General features: G+C 41.6%; 1 protein-coding gene across 1 annotated transcript; it reads left to right on the forward strand.

The window, feature by feature from the left end:
- Positions 1-245: 245 nt before the first annotated feature.
- ZNF471 (zinc finger protein 471) lies at positions 246-15,494 on the forward strand. Its single transcript, XM_039244115.1, has 4 exons — positions 246-278; positions 7,016-7,142; positions 9,348-9,443; positions 13,448-15,494. The coding sequence occupies exons 1-4, from the start codon at positions 246-248 to the stop codon at positions 15,460-15,462; spliced, it is 2,271 nt and encodes a 756-aa protein (XP_039100046.1). The 3' UTR covers positions 15,463-15,494.
- The last annotated feature ends 3,608 nt before the right edge of the window (positions 15,495-19,102 follow it).

Raw genomic sequence — 19,102 nt, forward strand, 5'->3', positions numbered from 1 at the left:
GGCCTTGAGCGTAAGCGAAACAACCATAAGCGACAGTCTTGCGTGGCTGCGCGGTGCCAGGGGTCTCCGGGTGCTTTGGGCAGTGGAATCAAGGAGAGCCGGGAGAAGGAAGGGGAAGACGGAATTTTTAGGCTGATGATTTGGGAGTACAAGCAGGCCTCACCTTGTCACTCTTTCTGTCCCTCCAGCCCTGTCCTCAGGGACACTGCCATTCTCCAGGAGAGAAGCCAGGAGGGGAAGTGGAAATGACTGTTGAACTAGTCAAAGCCATATCCCAGGTTAGTTATTTCCTTTCTCTTCCGAGGGAGGCAGTCTTACTCTTTAGGATTTAATAATGCCTCTTTTCTTTTGAAAATTCCCTGATTAACAGCGGCCTTGAGGGCCTGGTTCCCACTTTTCCCAGAGGGCGCTGTCTACGCAGACTGCCTGACGGTTCGTGAAACTGGGTGTGATGAGGCATGGAGCCTCCTGGGAGCCCTCTCTTCTTCCCACTCCATTTTTAAAAAAATGTTTATTTATTTATTTCGAGAGGGAGAAAGAGAACTTGAGCAGGGAGGAGCAGAGAGAGAGAGAATACCAAGCAGGCTCTGCACTGTCAGCGCAGATTTTGACGTGGGGCTCGAACCCACAGACCATGAGATCATGACCTGAGCCGGAACCAAGAATTGGACACTTAATCAACTGAGCCACGCAGGTGCCCCCTTCCCACTTTTTTTTTTATTTTTTCCCATTTTTATTTTATTTTATTTTATTTTACTTTATTTTATTTTATTTTATTTTATTTTATTTTTAAATGTTTTTTATTTATTTCTGAGAGAGGGAGAGAGGCAGCATGAGCAGGGGAGGGACAGAGAGAGAGAGGGAGACACAGAATCCGAAGCAGGCTCCAGGCTCTGAGCTAGCTGTCAGCAGAGCCCAACATGAGGCTCGAACCCACAAACCGTGAGATCATGACCTGAGCCGAAGTCGGATGCTTAACCAACTGAGCCACCCAGGTGCCCCTATTTTATTAAAAAAAAAAATTTTTTTTAATGTTTTATTTATTTTTAGGAGAGAGAGAGAGAGAGAGCGTGAGCAGGGGAGGGTCAGAGAGAGAGGGAGTCACAGACTGAAACAGGCTCCAGGCTCTGAACTGGCAGTCAGCACAGAGCCCGACGCGGGGCTCGAACCCACGATCCATGAGATCATGACCCAAGCGAGAGTCGGACGCTTAACCGACTAAGCCACCCAGGCGCCCCTAATTACACATTTAATATTAAAAATCACATTTAATTAATTTTTAAATATTGCCCTTCCCCACACCCACCCCCCTACTGTTTATGAAATCTTCAAAAAGAATCACATGGATTTGGATATCTTTGTCTTTCTCAGCATTAGAACCACTTTATGAATCATCTAACATAATTTTTTAGATTCAGAACTTTTAGATTTTGTATAATGTTACTGAAATTGTATCTGTTCATAAGAACCAGTTAGTATTCTGTTAAGATTCCCCCCCTTCATTTGTCCTATAGGAACAAGTTAGGGATCTCCACGGTGTTAACCACTTTATGTCTTAGTTGTTGTGATATTTAACTTTATACTCCTGAATAAGATGTTTGGATCCCTGTTTCTTAATTATTTTAGTTTTAGATATTATTATCTATAATCTACTACTGTGGATAATAAAGATTTAGTTCAACAATAACTCCAACACACTTACACACACTTTTCTTTTTTGTCAGCCTTCATACATTAATTTATTACTGTTTCAGTCTTAAGTCTCTTCAGGGTAGCTTCGTATCTTTTATCAATTTTGGAAATTTTTCAACCATTATCTTTTCAAACATTAGCTCAGACACTTCCTTTCCTCTTCTTCTCAAATTGCAGTTACATAAAGACTAGATCTTTTAGGGGGCACTTGGGTGGCTTAGTCTGTTAAGCATTTGACTTTGGCTCAGGTCATGATCTCATAGGCTCACATTGGGCTCTGTGCTGACAGCTCAGAGCCTGGAGCCTGCTTCAGATTCTGTGTCTCCATTTCTCTCTGCCCCTCACCTGCCTCTCTCTCAAAAATAAATCTTAAAAATTAAAAAAAAAAAAAAAGGAATGGGAAGTTATGTTCTCCCTCAAGAGTGGAGCATCTAAGTAAATGATTTGGAATCCTTCTGCATCAGAGATTTGTCTATTCTCCTCCACTTATTTATGCAGTCATTTATTTGTATCAGCATGGACTCATGCATATTTATTTTGTGCCATAGCTTGTACCATCCAATACTACTTTATTTTGTTGTTCAGATCTTTCTAGCTTTGGCCACTAGGAGCTTTTTTAGCGACTCCTGCATCCTGGTGACACGTCTTGTCATTGCAGGGTATTTTTTGTGTGTTGAACACTGACTTGGACACTGCATATCTAGGTTATCCTGTGTCCTTTCCACGGGAGTCCTGCAGTGAGCCGCTTCCCCGGGGTGGAGATGGCTTCCGCTTACTTCAGGCACACAGCTCTGCTGAGCACAGCCCAGTCTTAGTCTAGGCAGGAGCTGAAATGCTGAGAGGCAGGGCCTCAGTCCTTCTGAAAGCTGGGTTACTTCTGGCTCCCATCAGTTCTGGGGTATACGCCTTCCCTTGGGTGCTCAACCAAAAGCGTGGGATGTTTACCAGAACCTACGCTCAGCAGATGATAGTAACCTGTGAACAGTCTAAATTTTTTTTTAACGTTTATTTATTTTTGAGACAGAGACAAAGCACGAGATGGGGAGGGGCAGAAAGAGAGGGGGACACAGAATCTGAAGCAGGCTCCAGGCTCTGAGCTGTCAGCACAGAGCTTGATGCAGGGCTCGAACCCACGGACCACGAGATGATGACCTGAGCTGAAGTCGGATGCTTAACTGACTGAGCTACCCAGGCGCCCCAAACAGTCTAGATTAGCCATTTATTGTTGTTTCTCCTCACATGTCAGTCTTAAGGCCTTGATTTGTTGGCTGTGAGTGTTTTATCAGTCTGCTTCTACAGACTGGGAAGCCTGAATAAAATCTCACTGGCGCTCCTAATATTGGAGATTGTGGAAACAATTTAAGGTGGAAACAATTTAAGGTGGAAACAATTTAATTAAGGTATAAAACATGTCTGGGGAGGGGCGCCTGGGTGGCTCAGTCGGTTAAGCATCCATCTTTGGCTCAAGTCATGATCTCACGGTTCGTGGGTTTGAGCCCTGCATCAAGCTCTGTGCTGACGGCTCAGAGCCTGGAGCCTGCTTCAGATTCTGTGACTCCCTCTCTCTCTGACCCTCCCCTGCTCATGCTGTCTCTCTCTCTCTCAGAAATAAAGAAAACATTAAAAAAATTTTTTTCAAAAAGCATGTTTGGGAAATTTTTGCCTTGTCTTTGGGCATATATGGTTATTTTATAACGTAGAAGGGTTGACACTCTTCCCATTACTCTTTTCAAGAATTCTCTTGATTGTTCAATTTTCTTTTTTTTTAAGTTTATTTATTTATTTCGAGGGTAGGGGGAAGAGAATCCCAAGTAGGCTCTGTGCTGTCAGCGCAGGGCTCAATCTCACAAACCGTGAGATCATGACCTGAGCCAAAATCAAGAGTCACACGCTTAAATGACTGAGCCACCAGGCACCCCTCTTGACTGTTCTTATAAGTTTATTTTTCTAGCAAATATTAGAATCAGGCAGTTTTGTTTTGTTTTTAATTTCTGAGAGAGACAGCATGAGCAGGGGAGGGTCAGAGAGAGAGGGAGACACAGAATCTGAAACAGGCTTCAGGCTCTGAGCTGGCAGTCAGCACAGAGTCCCACGTGGGGCTTGAACCCACAAACCGTGAGATCATGACCTGAGCCAAAGTCAGACGCTTAACCGACTGAGCCACCCCGGCACCCCAGAATCAGGCAGTTTTTTAAAAGCCCTGCTGGTTACTTTTTTTTAATTATTAAAAAAAATTTTTTTCAATGTTTTATTTATTTCTGAGAGAGAAAGAAAGCGTGAGCAGGGGAGGGTCAGAGAGAGAGGGAGACACAGAATCTGAAACAGGCTCCAGGCTCTGAGCTGTCAGCACAGAGCCCGATGTGGGGCTCGAACCCACCAACCGTAATATCATGACCTGAGCCGAAGCCGGACACTTAACCAACTGAGCCACCCAGGCGTCCCCCTGCTGGTTACTTTAAAGTTGTTTATTTAGCAGATACATTTTTGACCTTGTCTGTGCCAGCTTCTGGCAGCACAGCAAGAAACAACCAAATCTGTGTCCCTGTGCAGCCTTCTTTGCAGAGGGGAAAATAAGCATAAATAAAGGAATTCATATACATTAAATAGTGAAACATGCGGGCCTTTATTTGGACATAGGGTTTCATTTTTCTTGGGCAGACTAATCTAGGAGTGTAATTTCTGGGTCATACGGTAAATTCATATTTGAGTTCTTAAGGAATCGCCAAACTTTTCCAAAATCGCTGTGCCACTCTGCATCCTCAGCAGCAGTGTGTGAGGGCTCCCAGGTTTCAGTGTCCTCTCTAACATTTGTTACCTGTTTCACTCACTTAATTTTATTACTGTCTGTTGGTTACTTGTAGATTTTCAAATAGATAAGGTTTTAAATTCATCTTTTCATAGTTTTGAAGTGCTCTGAATCCTGACCAGAGAATAGCCTGGAAATTTGGGGGTTTCAAATCTGTGAAGGCTTTTGTTGGCCTAGTATGTGACCAGTTTTTGTTTACTGTATATTGGGGTATACCAGAAAGCTAAAAACTGCATTACCCAGACTCCTTTGGAAAGAGGGTTATGTACGTGACTTCTATGTGCCAGGCAGAGGCTTCCAGTGTAATATGTGAAAGGCAGAAGCCAGCAACAGGAAGCAGCGGTTAAATTCAGGGAAATAGGATTTGATAGCCAGCATGTTGGCAGAAATGGCAGATACTGGCAAGGGGATTTGGTTCTTCTGGGGCAGCTCTGGCTGAAGTTCCTGCTGATTGAATCCTAGCATGTTATGTGCTTAGCTGCGGGTGACACTGGAGAATGGGACTTTGGGAAAAATACCATTTCGGTATAATTGGGCTTTTCTCCTGCTTTCTAGCCTACAGACCTCATTCTTTGGTCCTATGGGAAATTCCATATGTTATTGGATACCTTGCAATAAATGTTTTTCCTCTTAAAAAGAAAAAAGAATTACAGGCTCTTCAAATGCTGTAAATTACAATTTCATTGAATATAAGATCATCAGTAAAACATAAGTCCTGGATATACATATATGTAAAGATATCCATATAAACATTGGGAAAATAATTAACTGTGAGTACCAGGATCACAAGCAATCTAATATATTTTTCTGGAGGATTAACCAAAACAGCTGTTTCCTTACTAGTACAAAATTGTACCAAGTATTGGAAAGAATGTGGCCACTTTCTGCTTGCGTTGACAAATTCATGTGAATGAATTTGATTTTTATAAGAACATGTGGAATGATAGGTATCAGCCAAAATGGCACCTCAGCTGACCAAAAGGTACAAACCAGAATTCAGGAAAACCAGTAGCTCACAGTGAATCGTAAAACAAATTGTTAATACTGGAGCACCTGGCTGGCTCAGTTAGAAGAACATGTGACTCTTGATCTCGGGGTCATGAATTCGAGTCCCAGATAGAGATTACTTGAAAAAAAATGTTAATACTTTTATGTGAAAAATATATTAAGCATTTTCTCAAAGGTGTGTATATCTTCTTAAGTCCTGTACATTGAATATCTTTGTATCATGCCTTTAAATGTTTCCTGTGAAAAAGCAAATTAAGATGTTCTGTGCATAGCACTTTCTTTGGATAGTCAGTTACCAGTGTCTTTGGTAACTTTGCAAATCAGGCGCTGAATATGAAGATTTTTGCTTACAACGGAAATAAACAAAGTTGAAGATGAAAGATGCCCATAATATTTTTAAAAATTCCTTATAACCTGCTGGTGATTGTAACTGGATGTTAATTTTTCTCTTATTACATTTTATTCTTTTTTTTCTTTAATGTTTTATTTATTTCTGAGAGAGAAAGACAGCATGAGCAGGGGAGGGTCAGAGAGAGAGGGAGACACAGAATCCGAAACAGGCTCCAGGCTCTGAGCTGTCAGCACAGAGCCCGACGCGGGGCTCAAACCCACGAACCGTGAGATCATGACCTGAGCCAAAGTCAGACGCTTAACTGACTGAGCCACCCAGGTACCCAAACACATTTTATTCTTTAAGAAATGAAAAATTATATTTATCTGGTTTCATTTTGATAAGTGGCTAAGTATATAGGTTGATTGTACTTAGACTCAGTATACAGTATAGATGTGTTGTAATCTTATGTTGGGTGATCTCCTATGACTACCCAGTTTACCCTGGTGTGGTATGTCATGCTAGTTCTTCATGATGTAGTATGAGAAAACTGCATTCTGTTTATATTCGTTATTTTTATTGCGTAAGAATAAATAAAATCAGGCCTATCAGCTCAGTGCCCCTTCTCTTCTGAAACATTAGGATCCCGTAGAGTACCATTTGTAAAATATCAACTTAGGCATTCTTTTTTGTTGTTTTTAAAGGTTCAACCACAGATGTAGGTCATTCCTTGAGGCTCTTATTTACTGCCTATGGCCACTTGTTTGTATTTTCCCACGCGAAGAAATGGGTTAGCATCCTTTTTTACACTGCAGTTTATCACTTCAATAACTACTATTTTAGGTTGGAGTTTCATATTATAATGGTTTAATTTTTCTTTCTCCCCCAAGGGCCATTTCTCACATAAAGTAGAAACAATTTAAAACTTTAACCTGGAGTTACGCATGAAAAAGAGCATCGGTTAATCCAGAATGTATTTTATCCGGGCATCTGGGTGGCTCAGTCAGTTGAGCATCCGACTCTTGATTTCGGCTCTGCTCATGATCTCGTAGTTCATGAGATCAAGCCCTGCGCCAGTGGTACAGAGCCTGCTTAGGGTTCGCTCTCTCCCTCCACCCCCCCGCCTGCCCCCTTTCAAAATAAACAAACATTAAAAAACTGTATTTGTGTCATTTCAGGATTTGGTGACATTCAAGGATGTGGCCATAGACTTTTCCCAGGAGGAGTGGGAATGGCTGAACCCTGCTCAGAGGAATTTGTACAAGAATATGATGTTGGAGAACTATCGGAACCTGGTATCACTGGGTAGGAGTATTTTCTTCATAATTTAGAATAACTTTAGGGACACTTTACGTTTGTATTTATTATTAGAATTTTTTATTGTGTGTAAGTAGATTGAAATCTTGGAAACAAAGAGGACACTCAGGGGTTGATGAAAATTTCAGATTAAGTCAGTGAATTTGATGTGTGTCAGACAGTCCATGAGTGTGGCCTTTAGTCATTTGGGAACACGGGCCATGAGGTGACTTTTCACTGGTCTCCTGTGCTGCCTTCTTCCCTCTCTCCTACAGTACTGTTGTTATTCCAACTGGATAGTAACGAGGTTTACCAAGAATATGGATAATTATTATAAATTTAAAATACGGATTTTTTATTTATTTTTTTAATGTTTTATTTATTTCTGAGAGAAAGAGTATGAGCAGGGGAGGGTCAGAGGGAGAGGGAGACACACAATCTGAAGCAGGCTCCAGGCTCTGAGCTGTCAGCACAGAGCCCGACACGGGGCTCGAACCCACGAATCGCGAGACCATGACCTGAGCTGAAGCCAGAGGCTTAACTGACTGAGCCACCCAGGCGCCCCAAAACTATGTTTTTATAAACTTGCAATAGGTCAAACCGATGAGACACACAAACTGTGAAAGTGGCTTCAGATCCTCTTAGGGAGACTTAGTTGGATCCTTCCCCGCTCTGGGGCCATCTCATTGTCTAGACTAGCTTTTTGTTTTCTAAAAGGCCCCCTTTATCCTGCTTGTAGTTCACCAGGCTTCTTGAAACTAAATGTATGTCTTTTCTAAAATTTGAGTATTTGTTGGCTTGCTTTCTTCAAATAATTTTTTTTGTTCTCTTCTGGTATTTCAACTACAAATATGTTAGAACCTTTTATATTATGCCCTAGGTAACTGAGGATCTGTTCATTATTTAAAGCCTTTTCTTGTTTGTGTGTCAGATTAGATTAGGTAATTTCTATTGACTTTACTTCAAGTTTATTGACTCTCTGTGTATCCTCTTCAGTGCCTTATTAATTTTTAATGTAGTGAATTTTTGAATTTCGGATACCATATTTTTCAATTCCAAACTTTCCACTTAGTTCTTTTTTTTTTTTTTTTTTTTCTGTTTCTCTGCTGAGAATTTCTGAGCATATTTTCCTTTACATTTTTGGGTATAGATGAAAGAGTGGTTTTTAAATCCTGGTCTACTAATTCTAGCATCTATGTTATCACTGCTTAGGTCTTCATTAATTGCTTATTTTCCTGAGTGTGATTCACTGTTTCCTTTTTCTACTTATGTCTAGTAATTAATGGATTTTATCTCAGACACTATAAATAATACATTGTAGAGGCTGTAGATTCTGTTATATTATTTTGAAGAGTTTTGTGTTTTTTATTTAAAAAATTTTTTTAATGTTTTATTTATTTCTGAGAGAGAAAGAGAGAGAGAGAGAGATAGTATGAGCAGGGGAGGGTCAGAGAGAGAGGGAGACACAGAATCTGAAACAGGCTCCATGCTCCGAGCTGTTAGCACAGAGCCCGACGCGGGGCTCGAACCCACAAACCGAGAGATCATGACCTGAGCCGAAGTCGGACGCTCGACGACTGAGCCACCCAGGCGCCCCTTGTGTTGTCTTTTAAAAGCAGACAGTTGGGGCGCCTGGGTGGCTTAGTCGGTTAAGCGACCGACTTTCACTTAGGTCATGATCTCGCGGTTCGTGGGTTCGAGCCCCGCGTCGGGCTCTGTGCTGACTGCCAGCTCAGAGCCTGGAGCCTGTTTCAGTCTGTGACTCCCTCTCTCTCTGACCCTCCCCTGCTCACCCTGTCTCTCTCTCTCTCTCTCTCCTAGAAATAAATAAAACATTAAAAAAAAAAATTAAAAAAAAATAAATAAATAAAATAAAAGCAGACAGTTAACTTGACTCAGACTCCAAACTCTGTCTCTAGAGGCTCTGACTCAGGCTTCAAACTCTGTCTGGCCGTCCGATGATCCTGTGAAAATACTGGGTAGCATTTCTGCCCCCAGCCCCTTAGAAAATTGTTTAACTTTTATAGAGTTGACAGTTGGCAGTCCCACTAGACTATGTCAGAAGCTGTATGTAATCTGTCTCTAAAATGTGTTTTACCCCTTCATCTAGTCATTCATGCTGTGTCCTTCCATCAGTATTAAGAAACTGGCTTATAGCTCTGAATTACCCAAACTGGCCAATTTTCATGTCTTTTTTTTTTTCTTTGTATGAAGGACTCTGCCTCTCTAAGCCATATGTGATCTCCTCATTGGAGCAAGGGAGAGAGCCTTGGGAGATGAAGGATGAGATGACAGGAAGCCCAGGTGAGTGTGAGAGAACCCGATAGGGGAATCCTTTCTAGGTAATGGCTCAGCTGCTTTCCAAGGTGATACTTTTTCCTTTCTTCTGCTTCTTAGAAATTCTTCTCAAGCCTTTCAAGCCTGAGGAGAAAACAGAAACTTTACTATGTAGCCTGAACTCCCCAAACGCCTTCTCATCTGTTTGAAGGTATCTCTTCTCTCTAATAAGCTAACTCATTTTGCAGAAATCTCTGTCCAGCTCTTTCCCATCCCGTCCTTCCTTTTGCTATGTGACTTATACAAGCTTCTCTGTTTCCTAAACCTTAACCCCCAAATTGGGTGCTGCTTACAAATCCTAGCGCTTACTGCTGCTTGTCACAAAGCGAGAGACCAGCTCCTCCCAGCCCCTGTGTCATCAGCTCCATCCTCCTTCTCTGACCTTATCTTCTAGCACTTTCTCGCTTTTTCACTGTACTTTAGCACAGAGCTTTCTAAACGACATGAGGTACCCAGGTATGCTTCAGGTGTGGTAAAGGTGTGCCAGTATACCAAATCTCTAGGCCTTGAGACACTGGCTGAGGCCAGAGACGGTCTGAGTTCCAAGTTGCTTGCTTCTGGGTCACAGGCAGTATTCTCCTTCGGCGTCTGTGCATCTTACAAATGTCAGTAAGTGCCCGGCAATACTGTTGAGAAGCACTGCTCTTACCATTAGTCACCTTTTCTGACTTTCCACACTCTTTGCTGATTCAGGCTTTTGGATTTCCTGTTTTCTCTGCCTAGAATGCTCTTCTCTTGGCTCTCTGTCCATGCTTGACTGTCAGACCAGAGCTCAAAAATCATCTCATCAGGGGCTTTCCCTAACCACCTTATGTAATGAACATTCCCTTATTCCAGCCCAATTACTTTCTACCAAGGCACTGTGTGTTTCCTTTGTAACACTCAGGAGAGCCTGTAACTAGCCTGTTGATGGTTTATATGCTTATTTTCTGCCTGCCCCGCTGAGCTGAAAGTTCACAAAGACCAGGGAATGTTCGGATCATACACGATAGTTACTCCTTTATGAGATTCTCCCTTCACTTCTTTAACAGTATTTGATCTTTATTTACATCTAGAGATGATTTGGATCCTGGACTTCCAGGGTCCTTCAAATACCCAGATACTGGAAGAGAAATTAGCCCTGCTTAGACATACTTTATACTTTGGTTGTGTAGCAACCTACCATCGGCCTTCAATAGGGAAATAGAGGAGCTTTCCGGATAAGAGGTAATAATTTGCCTTGTGAAGAACAGATGAAAGAAGTGTGGGGGGAGGGGGCACCTGGGTGGCTCAGCTGCTTAAGCATCCATCTCAGGTCATGATCTCAGGTTTATGAGATTGAGCCCTGCACCAGGCTGTGCACTGACAGTGCAGAGTCTGCTTGGGACTCTCTCCCCCTCTCTGTCTGTTCCTCCCCCCTCCACTTGCATGTGTGTGCTCTCTCTCTCTCTCTCTCTCAATAAATAAACATTAAAAAAAAGAAAAAGGAAGAAGGAAGAAGAGAATGGGATGAAGCCTATACATTTAGTGGGATATTGAGTCACAGTATAGATTTAAGTCTTATTAAATGAATAAGATATCTCAGTATCTGTGTTGGATCAGCATCTGTGTTGAGAAAGGCCAGAAAGATAAGAGACAACCATGGCTCCCCATGGGGGGTCGGCGTTGAAGACTACCCTTGTGGGAGCAATCAGTGATGTATCCAGTTTTGTTTCTCTGTCCACTATTGCTCTCCTCATTTGTTTTTATAGAAAAACCACAGATGATTGGTTCATTGAACCTTCATGGTGTCAATTCTAGAATTACAGAAGCCTGGGTATTCCTGACCTCAGTAATGACCTGGGGTAGGAAGCTTATTAATACCTTAAAGTCCTTCTTAACTGCTTTAGTAGATTTGATCTCTCCCATCTCTGAACTTTTGTACCAATTTTACTTTTTACCACATGGGCTCACACAGTATTTCATATTTTCTTCTCAAATTACTTTCTTTGTTGGTCTTGCGTTTCTTTCTTTCTTTCTTTTTAAGGTTTTTATTTTTTTTGAGAGAGAGAGAGAGACTGAGTGTGAGCGAGGGAGGGGCAGAGAGAGGGAGACAGAATCTGAAGCAGGCTCTAGGCTCTGAGCTGTCAGCAGAGCTCAATGCAGAGCTCGAACTCAACGAACCACAAGATCATGACCTGAGCCAAAGTCGAATGCTGAACTGACTGAGCCACCCAGGTACTCCTGATCTTGCCTTTCTAATCACTTTCTTTCTTTTTTTAATGTTTTATTTATTTTTGAGAGAGAGACAGAGAGACAGCATGAGCAGGGGAGGGTCAGAGAGAGAGGGAGACACAGAATCTGAAGACAGGCTCTAGGGTCTGAGCTAGCTGTTAGCACAGAGCCCGATGCGGGGCTCGAACCCAAGAACCGTGAGATCATGACCTGAGCTGAAGTCAGACGCTTAACCGATTGAGCCACCCAGGCGCTCCTCTAATCACTTACTATACTACTCAAGAACAACTTGTCTTTTATTATCTTCATGTCCCTAATGCTTGACACACAGAAAACTGCTTTAGGGAGCATTGGATTAGTCAGGCATTTGCTATGGATAAGTTAGGAAAGGAAAGCACTTTCTCTTTTGCCCTTTCTTGATGCCAGCTTTTTCTCTGAAGTTTTCTCTTAGTGTCATCTCTTCAATACAGATTTCTTCTTCGTATATTTATTGAGAACTTATATATGCCTGAGTTTCTGTGATATATGGTAGGTGGTGTAGTAGCCATATTTCAGGCATATTTATTTCTTCCGTGAAGCTTATATGCTAGCTTGCAAGGCAAGAAACTTATTTTAAGTGGCAATAAAAGGAATTAATAATAGTAAACCCAGGGGCTCCTGGGTGGCAGAGTCAATTAAGTATTCGACTTTGGCTTGGGTCATGATCTCATAGTTTGTGAGTTTGAACCCAGCATTGGGCTCTGTGCTGACAGCTCAGAGCCTAGAGCCTGCTTTGGCTACAATGTCTCTCTCTCTGCTCCTCCCCTGCTCATACTTTGTCTCTCTCAGAAATGAATAAGCATTAAATAATAGTAATACCCACCTACATGTCATTATGAAACTAGTTTATTAAAAAAGACTTATGGTGGGGCACCTGGGTGGCTCAGCTGGTTAAGCATCTGACTCTTCATCCCCCATTAAGATATGGCCTGAGAAGTGAGAATGAGTAGAGAATGGAAAAATGCCTTAATATGGAGCCTGAAGTTCAGGGCTCTCTGAGAAATGCAGAATTCACTATTGAAACATGTAGCAATGGTACATACAAACACCATTTTCTTTTTTTAAAATTTATTTCTAGGAGAGAGAGAGAGACAGCGTGAGCAGGGAAGGGTCAGAGAGAGAGGGAAACACAGACTCTGAAACAGGCTCCAGGCCCTGAGCTGGCAGTCAGCACAGAGCCAGACACGGGGCTCGAACCCACGAACCGTGAGATCATGACCTAAGCGAAAGTCGGACACTTAACCGACTAAGCCACCCAGGCGCCCCACAAACATTTTCTGATTATGAAAAGATTAGTCTAGGAATTTTCCTAAACCCCAAGGGAAATCATGAAGCATGGGATATTTATGGTCTCTGGGCATCTGTAGAGATTTTTGATCAGCAGTAGTTATTGTGATGATACTGGTATTTAAAGAAAATTAACCTACCTGTATATGTAAGTCAACTCGAAGTGGGAAAGAATAGGGGAATGGTATTTAATTTATAGTAAGTCATGTTAGTGCAGGATAAAATATTATCATTGTAGCCTAATTCTCCAGAATCCTATTACCTTCATTTAATTTTCTTAATCACCTTTTCTGTGTTTCCCTGAGCTCTGAGATCTGCTTGCATGTTTTTCAGTTGATGTTCCTGTGTGTAACAGGTTTTGTAGGATTCACTATTTTGGAATCACCTTGTCCACATTAAATATTTCCTTTGTTATATCCCATGAATAAGGAAACATTTGCTTTTTTGATATCTTTCAGATTTGGAGTCTATATATGAGACACACCAATTACCGCTGAAGCACTTCGTGTATGATGATGTGTTAATAGAGAGAATTACAGGCTGTGGACTTGAGTGTTCCACTTTCAGAGAAAACTGGAAATGTGAAGATCTTTTTGAGAGGCAGTTGGTAAGTCAAGAGACATTTATCAGGCAAGGAGTAATCACTCATAACAAAATCCTCACTGAGGAAATAGATCACAAATGCCACAAATCTGACAAATCTGTCCATCTAGACAATGTAGAGGAAAATGTTTATAACCACAAGTCAGATAAAAAAAGCTTCTCCCAAGGTTCCATGGTCGTAAAACACAAGAAAGTGTATGCAGGAAAGAAACTTTTTAAATGTAATGAATGTGAGAAAACCTTTACCCACAGCTCCTCCCTTACTGTTCATCAGAGAATTCATACTGGTGAAAAACCATACGAATGTAAAGAATGTGGGAAAGCCTTCAACCAGAGCCAGCACCTTGTTCAGCATCACAGAACACATACTGGAGAGAAACTCTTTGAATGTAAAGAATGTAGGAAAGCCTTCAGCCAAAATGTGCACCTTGTTCAACATCAAAGAATTCATACTGGAGAAAAACCATATAAATGTATGGAATGTAGAAAAGCCTTCAGCCAACCTGCACACCTTGCTCAGCACCAGAGAATTCATACTGGGGAGAAGCCCTATGAATGTAAGGAATGTGGGAAAGCCTTCAGTGACGGCTCCTCCTTTGCCCGGCATCAGAGGTGCCACACTGGCAAAAGACCCTATGAATGTATTGAATGTGAGAAGGCCTTCCGGCAGAACACCTCCCTCATTCGTCACTGGAGGTATTATCACACCGGGGAGAAACCTTTTGACTGCATCGACTGTGGGAAGGCCTTCAGTGATCACATAGGCCTTATTCAGCATAGGAGAATTCATACTGGAGAGAAACCCTACAAATGTAAAGTGTGTGGCAAAACCTTCAGTTATGGCTCCTCCCTTACCGTCCATCAGAGAATTCACACAGGAGAGAAACCTTATGAGTGTGTCGTCTGTGGGAAAGCCTTCAGTCACCATGCTTCACTCACACAGCACCAAAGAGTGCATTCTGGAGAGAAACCGTATGAGTGCAAGGAATGTGGGAAAGCTTTTAGACAGAGCATACACCTTGCTAGTCACTTGAGGATTCATACTGGTGAAAAACCCTACGAATGTAAAGAATGTGGAAAAGCCTTCAGCATCAGTTCGCAGCTGGCCACTCATCTGAGAATTCATACTGGAGAGAAGCCTTATGAATGTAAGGAATGTGGCAAAGCTTTCAACCAGAGGGCCCACCTTGCCCAACATCATAAAATTCACACAGGAGAGAAACCTTACGAGTGTAATGAATGTGGTAAAGCCTTCAGCCAGACTACCCGCCTTATTCAACACCAGAGAGTTCACACCGGAGAGAAACCCTACAAATGTAGTGAATGTGGGAAGGCTTTTAGTGACAGCTCATCCCGTTCTCAGCATCGGAGACTCCATACTGGCCAAAGGCCCTATGAATGTGTTGAATGTGAGAAGGCATTTAGAACAAAGTCCTCCCTTATTTGTCATCAAAGATGTCATACTGGGGAGAAACCTTACGAATGTGGTGTATGTGGCAAAGCCTTCAGCCATCGACAGTCTCTTACTGTTCATCAGAGAATTCATTCTGGAGAGAAACCATATGAATGTCAGGAATGTGGGAAAACCTTCAGCCAGATCGGACACCTTAATCTACACCGAAGAATTCACACTGGAGAGAGGTCTTACGAATGTAAGGAATGTGGGAAGGTCTTCCGACAAAGTGCGCACCTTACTCATCATCAGAAAGTTCATGCCACGGAGCCCTCTCAGGCACCCACCTCTTCCTCACCCCAGATGTCACCAAGCCCTGGGGATATATCTGCTAGGTATTTCTGGAATTCAGCCACTTTCAGTTCTCATTGCCCTAGTTCCAAACACAATCATTTCACGTGGACTATTCCAATATAAAAACAGGCCTTCCATTCTGTTTTATTCCCTTCAAGTTCATTCTGCACAGTACTGCCACGGTGGTCTTTTAAAAATGTAAATGTAATTAGAGGAATCTCCTCTTAAAACCCTGGTTATGAAAATGTAAACTATTTGATGCGTGTAACATGCTCAGCATAGTGCCTGATCCAGACCAAGTAGTACTTGGTAAATGTTAAGTCAGTATTGTTTAGAGTCTGCCTTAAATTATTTTTAAACAGTGAACTCTGGAAAGCAGTATATCGTACTAGAAGATTATGATAATTTTGGAACTGAAACTATGTCTTAAGGTGGGTAATGAGGATTAGCATGTGTAGTCTTTTTAAAGTTTGATATCATAACAGAATAACATAGTGGCCTCCTTGTGCCTCTGAATCTGAATTCCTTTGTTGCTGCAGTAATTCCGTGTGACCTGACACATAGAATATGTTTTAGAAAGTGTCTAGAGCTCCAGCTAATACTGAAACAAAAGAACTAGAATGTACTGGTAAGAATGTATGACTATATTTAATTGAGGCAAAAAATAAAAATTCCTTAATATTTAAAACTGAACCAATAGAGGCCTTGAATTATCTAGCCCTATTTTAAGACACCTGGGCTCACAGATTAATTCTAAACTTTCAAGGAATCACTGATTAAACCCTTGTAGAGTATAGAAAAAATACTTGAAATGCAATACTTTGAAGTATTTGGAATCCTTCTTTCATGAGGCTAGTTCAATTCTGGTATCCACTCCCCCCTGAAAATGAAATGATAGATTAATTTACTTATCATTCTGTGTAGAAAGGAAATTATTTTTTTTATTTTTGTAAAAAAAATTTTCTAATGTTTATTAATTTTTAAAAGAGAGAGAAAATGTGTGTGTGGGGGGGGGTGCAGAAAGAGAGGAGACACAGAACCCGAAGAAGACTCCAGGCTCTGAGCTGGCTGTCAGCACAGAGCCCGACGCAGGGCTCAAACCCACGAACCGTGAGATCATGACTGGAGCCAAAGTTGGACGCTTAACCGATTGAGCCACCCAGCAGCCCTGTGAATATATATTTTATACATTGGGAGAATAAGGTGATTAAAAGCTATCTTCTTTTTTTTTTTTTTTAGCTATTTTCAAAGCTAATTTGTTACCTCTCAGCATTTTAAATGCTACTAAATCCCTGCTGCAATTCTAAATCTAAGAATTTCTTGAAAAGCACAAATGCAGAAATATAGATGCATACGCACATTTATCATAGAATTGCAAGAAACTGGGAGCAGTTTAAATGTCCAACACATTTAATTAGTAAACTAGTTAACTAATCAGTTAAATTAGAGAAAATTCAGTAGATTGTACAGTCACTGAAAAGAAGATTTTCATACAGAAAGACCTCTTATAATTTGCTAATTGAGGGTGTGATTCTCATAACTATAATACGATGGTATGGTTACAAATATGTAAAATTCATAAACTTAATGAAAAAGCATACCTATCAGATATTTTTGTCTGCGGTAAAAATTGAAGCCACATACACAGAAAAACGTAGACTTTTCCTCTGATGTCATTAGGTGAGGTCTCTGTTGTGTCCCATTTGTACCTGGATTTTAATCCAATCAGAAACTCTCCTCAGGACCCAGGAGGCGGTGGGAAATGAGTCCTCCTTTGGCCACAACTTAAAGGTGGTGCCCGTGTCCCTCCTGCTCCACTTGCGAGAGCGGACCTGCTTCCTGTTCTTGCTACTGTTCTTGCTACTAGTACTGTTGCCCTCACTTTAAAATTATATTCAGTTCTTTTGCTGTCAACCAGAAACTTAACCAATACAGATGTCGGTACCCTTGGATGGGTTTCAGGCAAAACATCCTCAGAAAATGTGGGTTATTAATAAAGTTTGGTGCTTTGACAGCAACAGTAAAACAGCTCATCAGCTGTGGTCTAGGTCATTTTTAGACCAATCGAAAGGACAAGAAATGCCAGTCCAAAGGGTTTGGATAAGCCTTGTGCATAATGGAATTGGAGAAGATAAAGCAGAAGAAATAATGACTTAAATGTTTTGCTTTAAGGCATCGACTAGGGGCGCCTGGGGGGCTCAGTCGGTTGAGCGTATGGCATCGGCTCTGGTCATGATCTCGCGGTTCGCGGGTTCGAGCCCTGCATCGGGCTCTGTGTTGACAGCCAGCTCAGAGCCCGCAGCCTGTTTCAGATTCTGTGTCTCCCTCTCTCTCTGCTCCTCTCCTGCTCGTTCTATGTGTCTCTCAAAAATAAATATTAAAAAAAAATTAAAGTGGTCTAACCTCTAAAAGAGGTTAGAGAAGGGGTGAAAAACTCCCAGAAGTATCAACATTTATATCAGAATCTACGATGCAAATGGTCGCAAAAATGGGGTTTTACTTAATAGTGCTTGACCTTAGAGTTGGAACAAAATTTTGAATTGGGCTGTATTTATTAGTATATACATAGGGCATTACATATATGATATGCTAATTTGTGCAGTTTAGTGCTTTTCTCTTAATTTTTTGGGTAAATGAAAATCTAAATCTATTAAGTCCTGACTGAAACGAAATGATATTTAAAGCCCAGAAATGATCTTGCCTGGTAAACAGGAAGGAACTGGAAAATTTGGGATGCTGATCTTGCTGTCTCTTGTCTGAGTTTCTCACCTACCTTGTCATCAGGCTCCCTGAGACGGGGCCAAAATGCCTTTCCCCGGACCTGAGCCAGGAGGAAAGCATCACTGTTTCTTTACTCGCTGTCCTTAAGATGTCTAGCATTCTGGGAAGGGGGGATGCTCTTAGAAAGGGATTTCTTTCTTTCTTTTTAAAAAGTGTTTATTTATTTTTGAGAGGGGGGTGCAGAGAGAGAGGGAGACAGAATCCAAAGCAGGCTCCAGGCTCTGAGCTGTCAGCACAGAGCCTGAAGCAGGGCTCAAACCCACAAACCACGAGATCGTGACCTGAGCTGAAGTTGGACACTTAACCTACTGAGCCACCCAGGTGCCCTGAGGGATTTCTGACCTCTAGCAAGTGGAGCAGCCCAGGGATTCTGACCCCCAGCAGCAACTCACCAGAAGCAAAGTTGTTGATTCAGTAGTGTGCTTGGGCGGGCTCATTCTGGCTTGCAAGGGTTAATTGTTACATTGTTAGAAATTTTTTTGAACTGGTTGTTAAAAGGTATATATGTATGTGTGTGTGTTGAAATATATACATGTAAATACACGTTTGTATTATGTAATACGTAATTTATATGTTGTGTTATGTATGTTGATAGGTTATAGTATAAATTTATACTATAATGGACAAATTATAATAAAAACAGACAATAGTTTGGAAACTGAGTTTTGAGCATTTATTTACCATATTTTATTTGTGACTCACATTTGTGGGGGGATGCACCATATAATAGTTCCTGGTGTGCCTCTTTCCAACTCTGCACTAAGTGACAACATGCTGGTAACTTTAACTCAGGTATGACAGGAGTACTTCATAGCATACACTACAGATCAAGGCTTGTCGACTTTAAGAGGTGACAGAAAATGTTAGTCATTTGGGTTAAACATAAAAATGTGTTGGGGTGGGGCGCCTGGGTGGCTTAGTTGGTTAAGCGTCCGACTTTCGCTTAGGTCATGATCTCGCGGTTGGTGGGTTCGAGCCCCGC

This window comes from Hyaena hyaena, unplaced genomic scaffold (assembly GCF_003009895.1).
Source record: "Hyaena hyaena isolate Hyena2069 unplaced genomic scaffold, ASM300989v1 scaffold_235, whole genome shotgun sequence".
Lineage (NCBI taxonomy): Eukaryota > Metazoa > Chordata > Mammalia > Carnivora > Hyaenidae > Hyaena > Hyaena hyaena.

Bases quoted from the DNA above. Each gene is read 5' to 3' on its own strand.
- ZNF471 (XM_039244115.1), top strand. From the start codon at position 246: ATGACTGTTGAACTAGTCAAAGCCATATCCCAG. The intron at 7,143-9,347 runs GTAGGAGTATTT...CTTTGTATGAAG, and splicing joins TCGGAACCTGGTATCACTGG to GACTCTGCCTCTCTAAGCCA. The intron at 9,444-13,447 runs GTGAGAGAACCC...GATATCTTTCAG, and splicing joins GACAGGAAGCCCAGGTGAGT to ATTTGGAGTCTATATATGAG.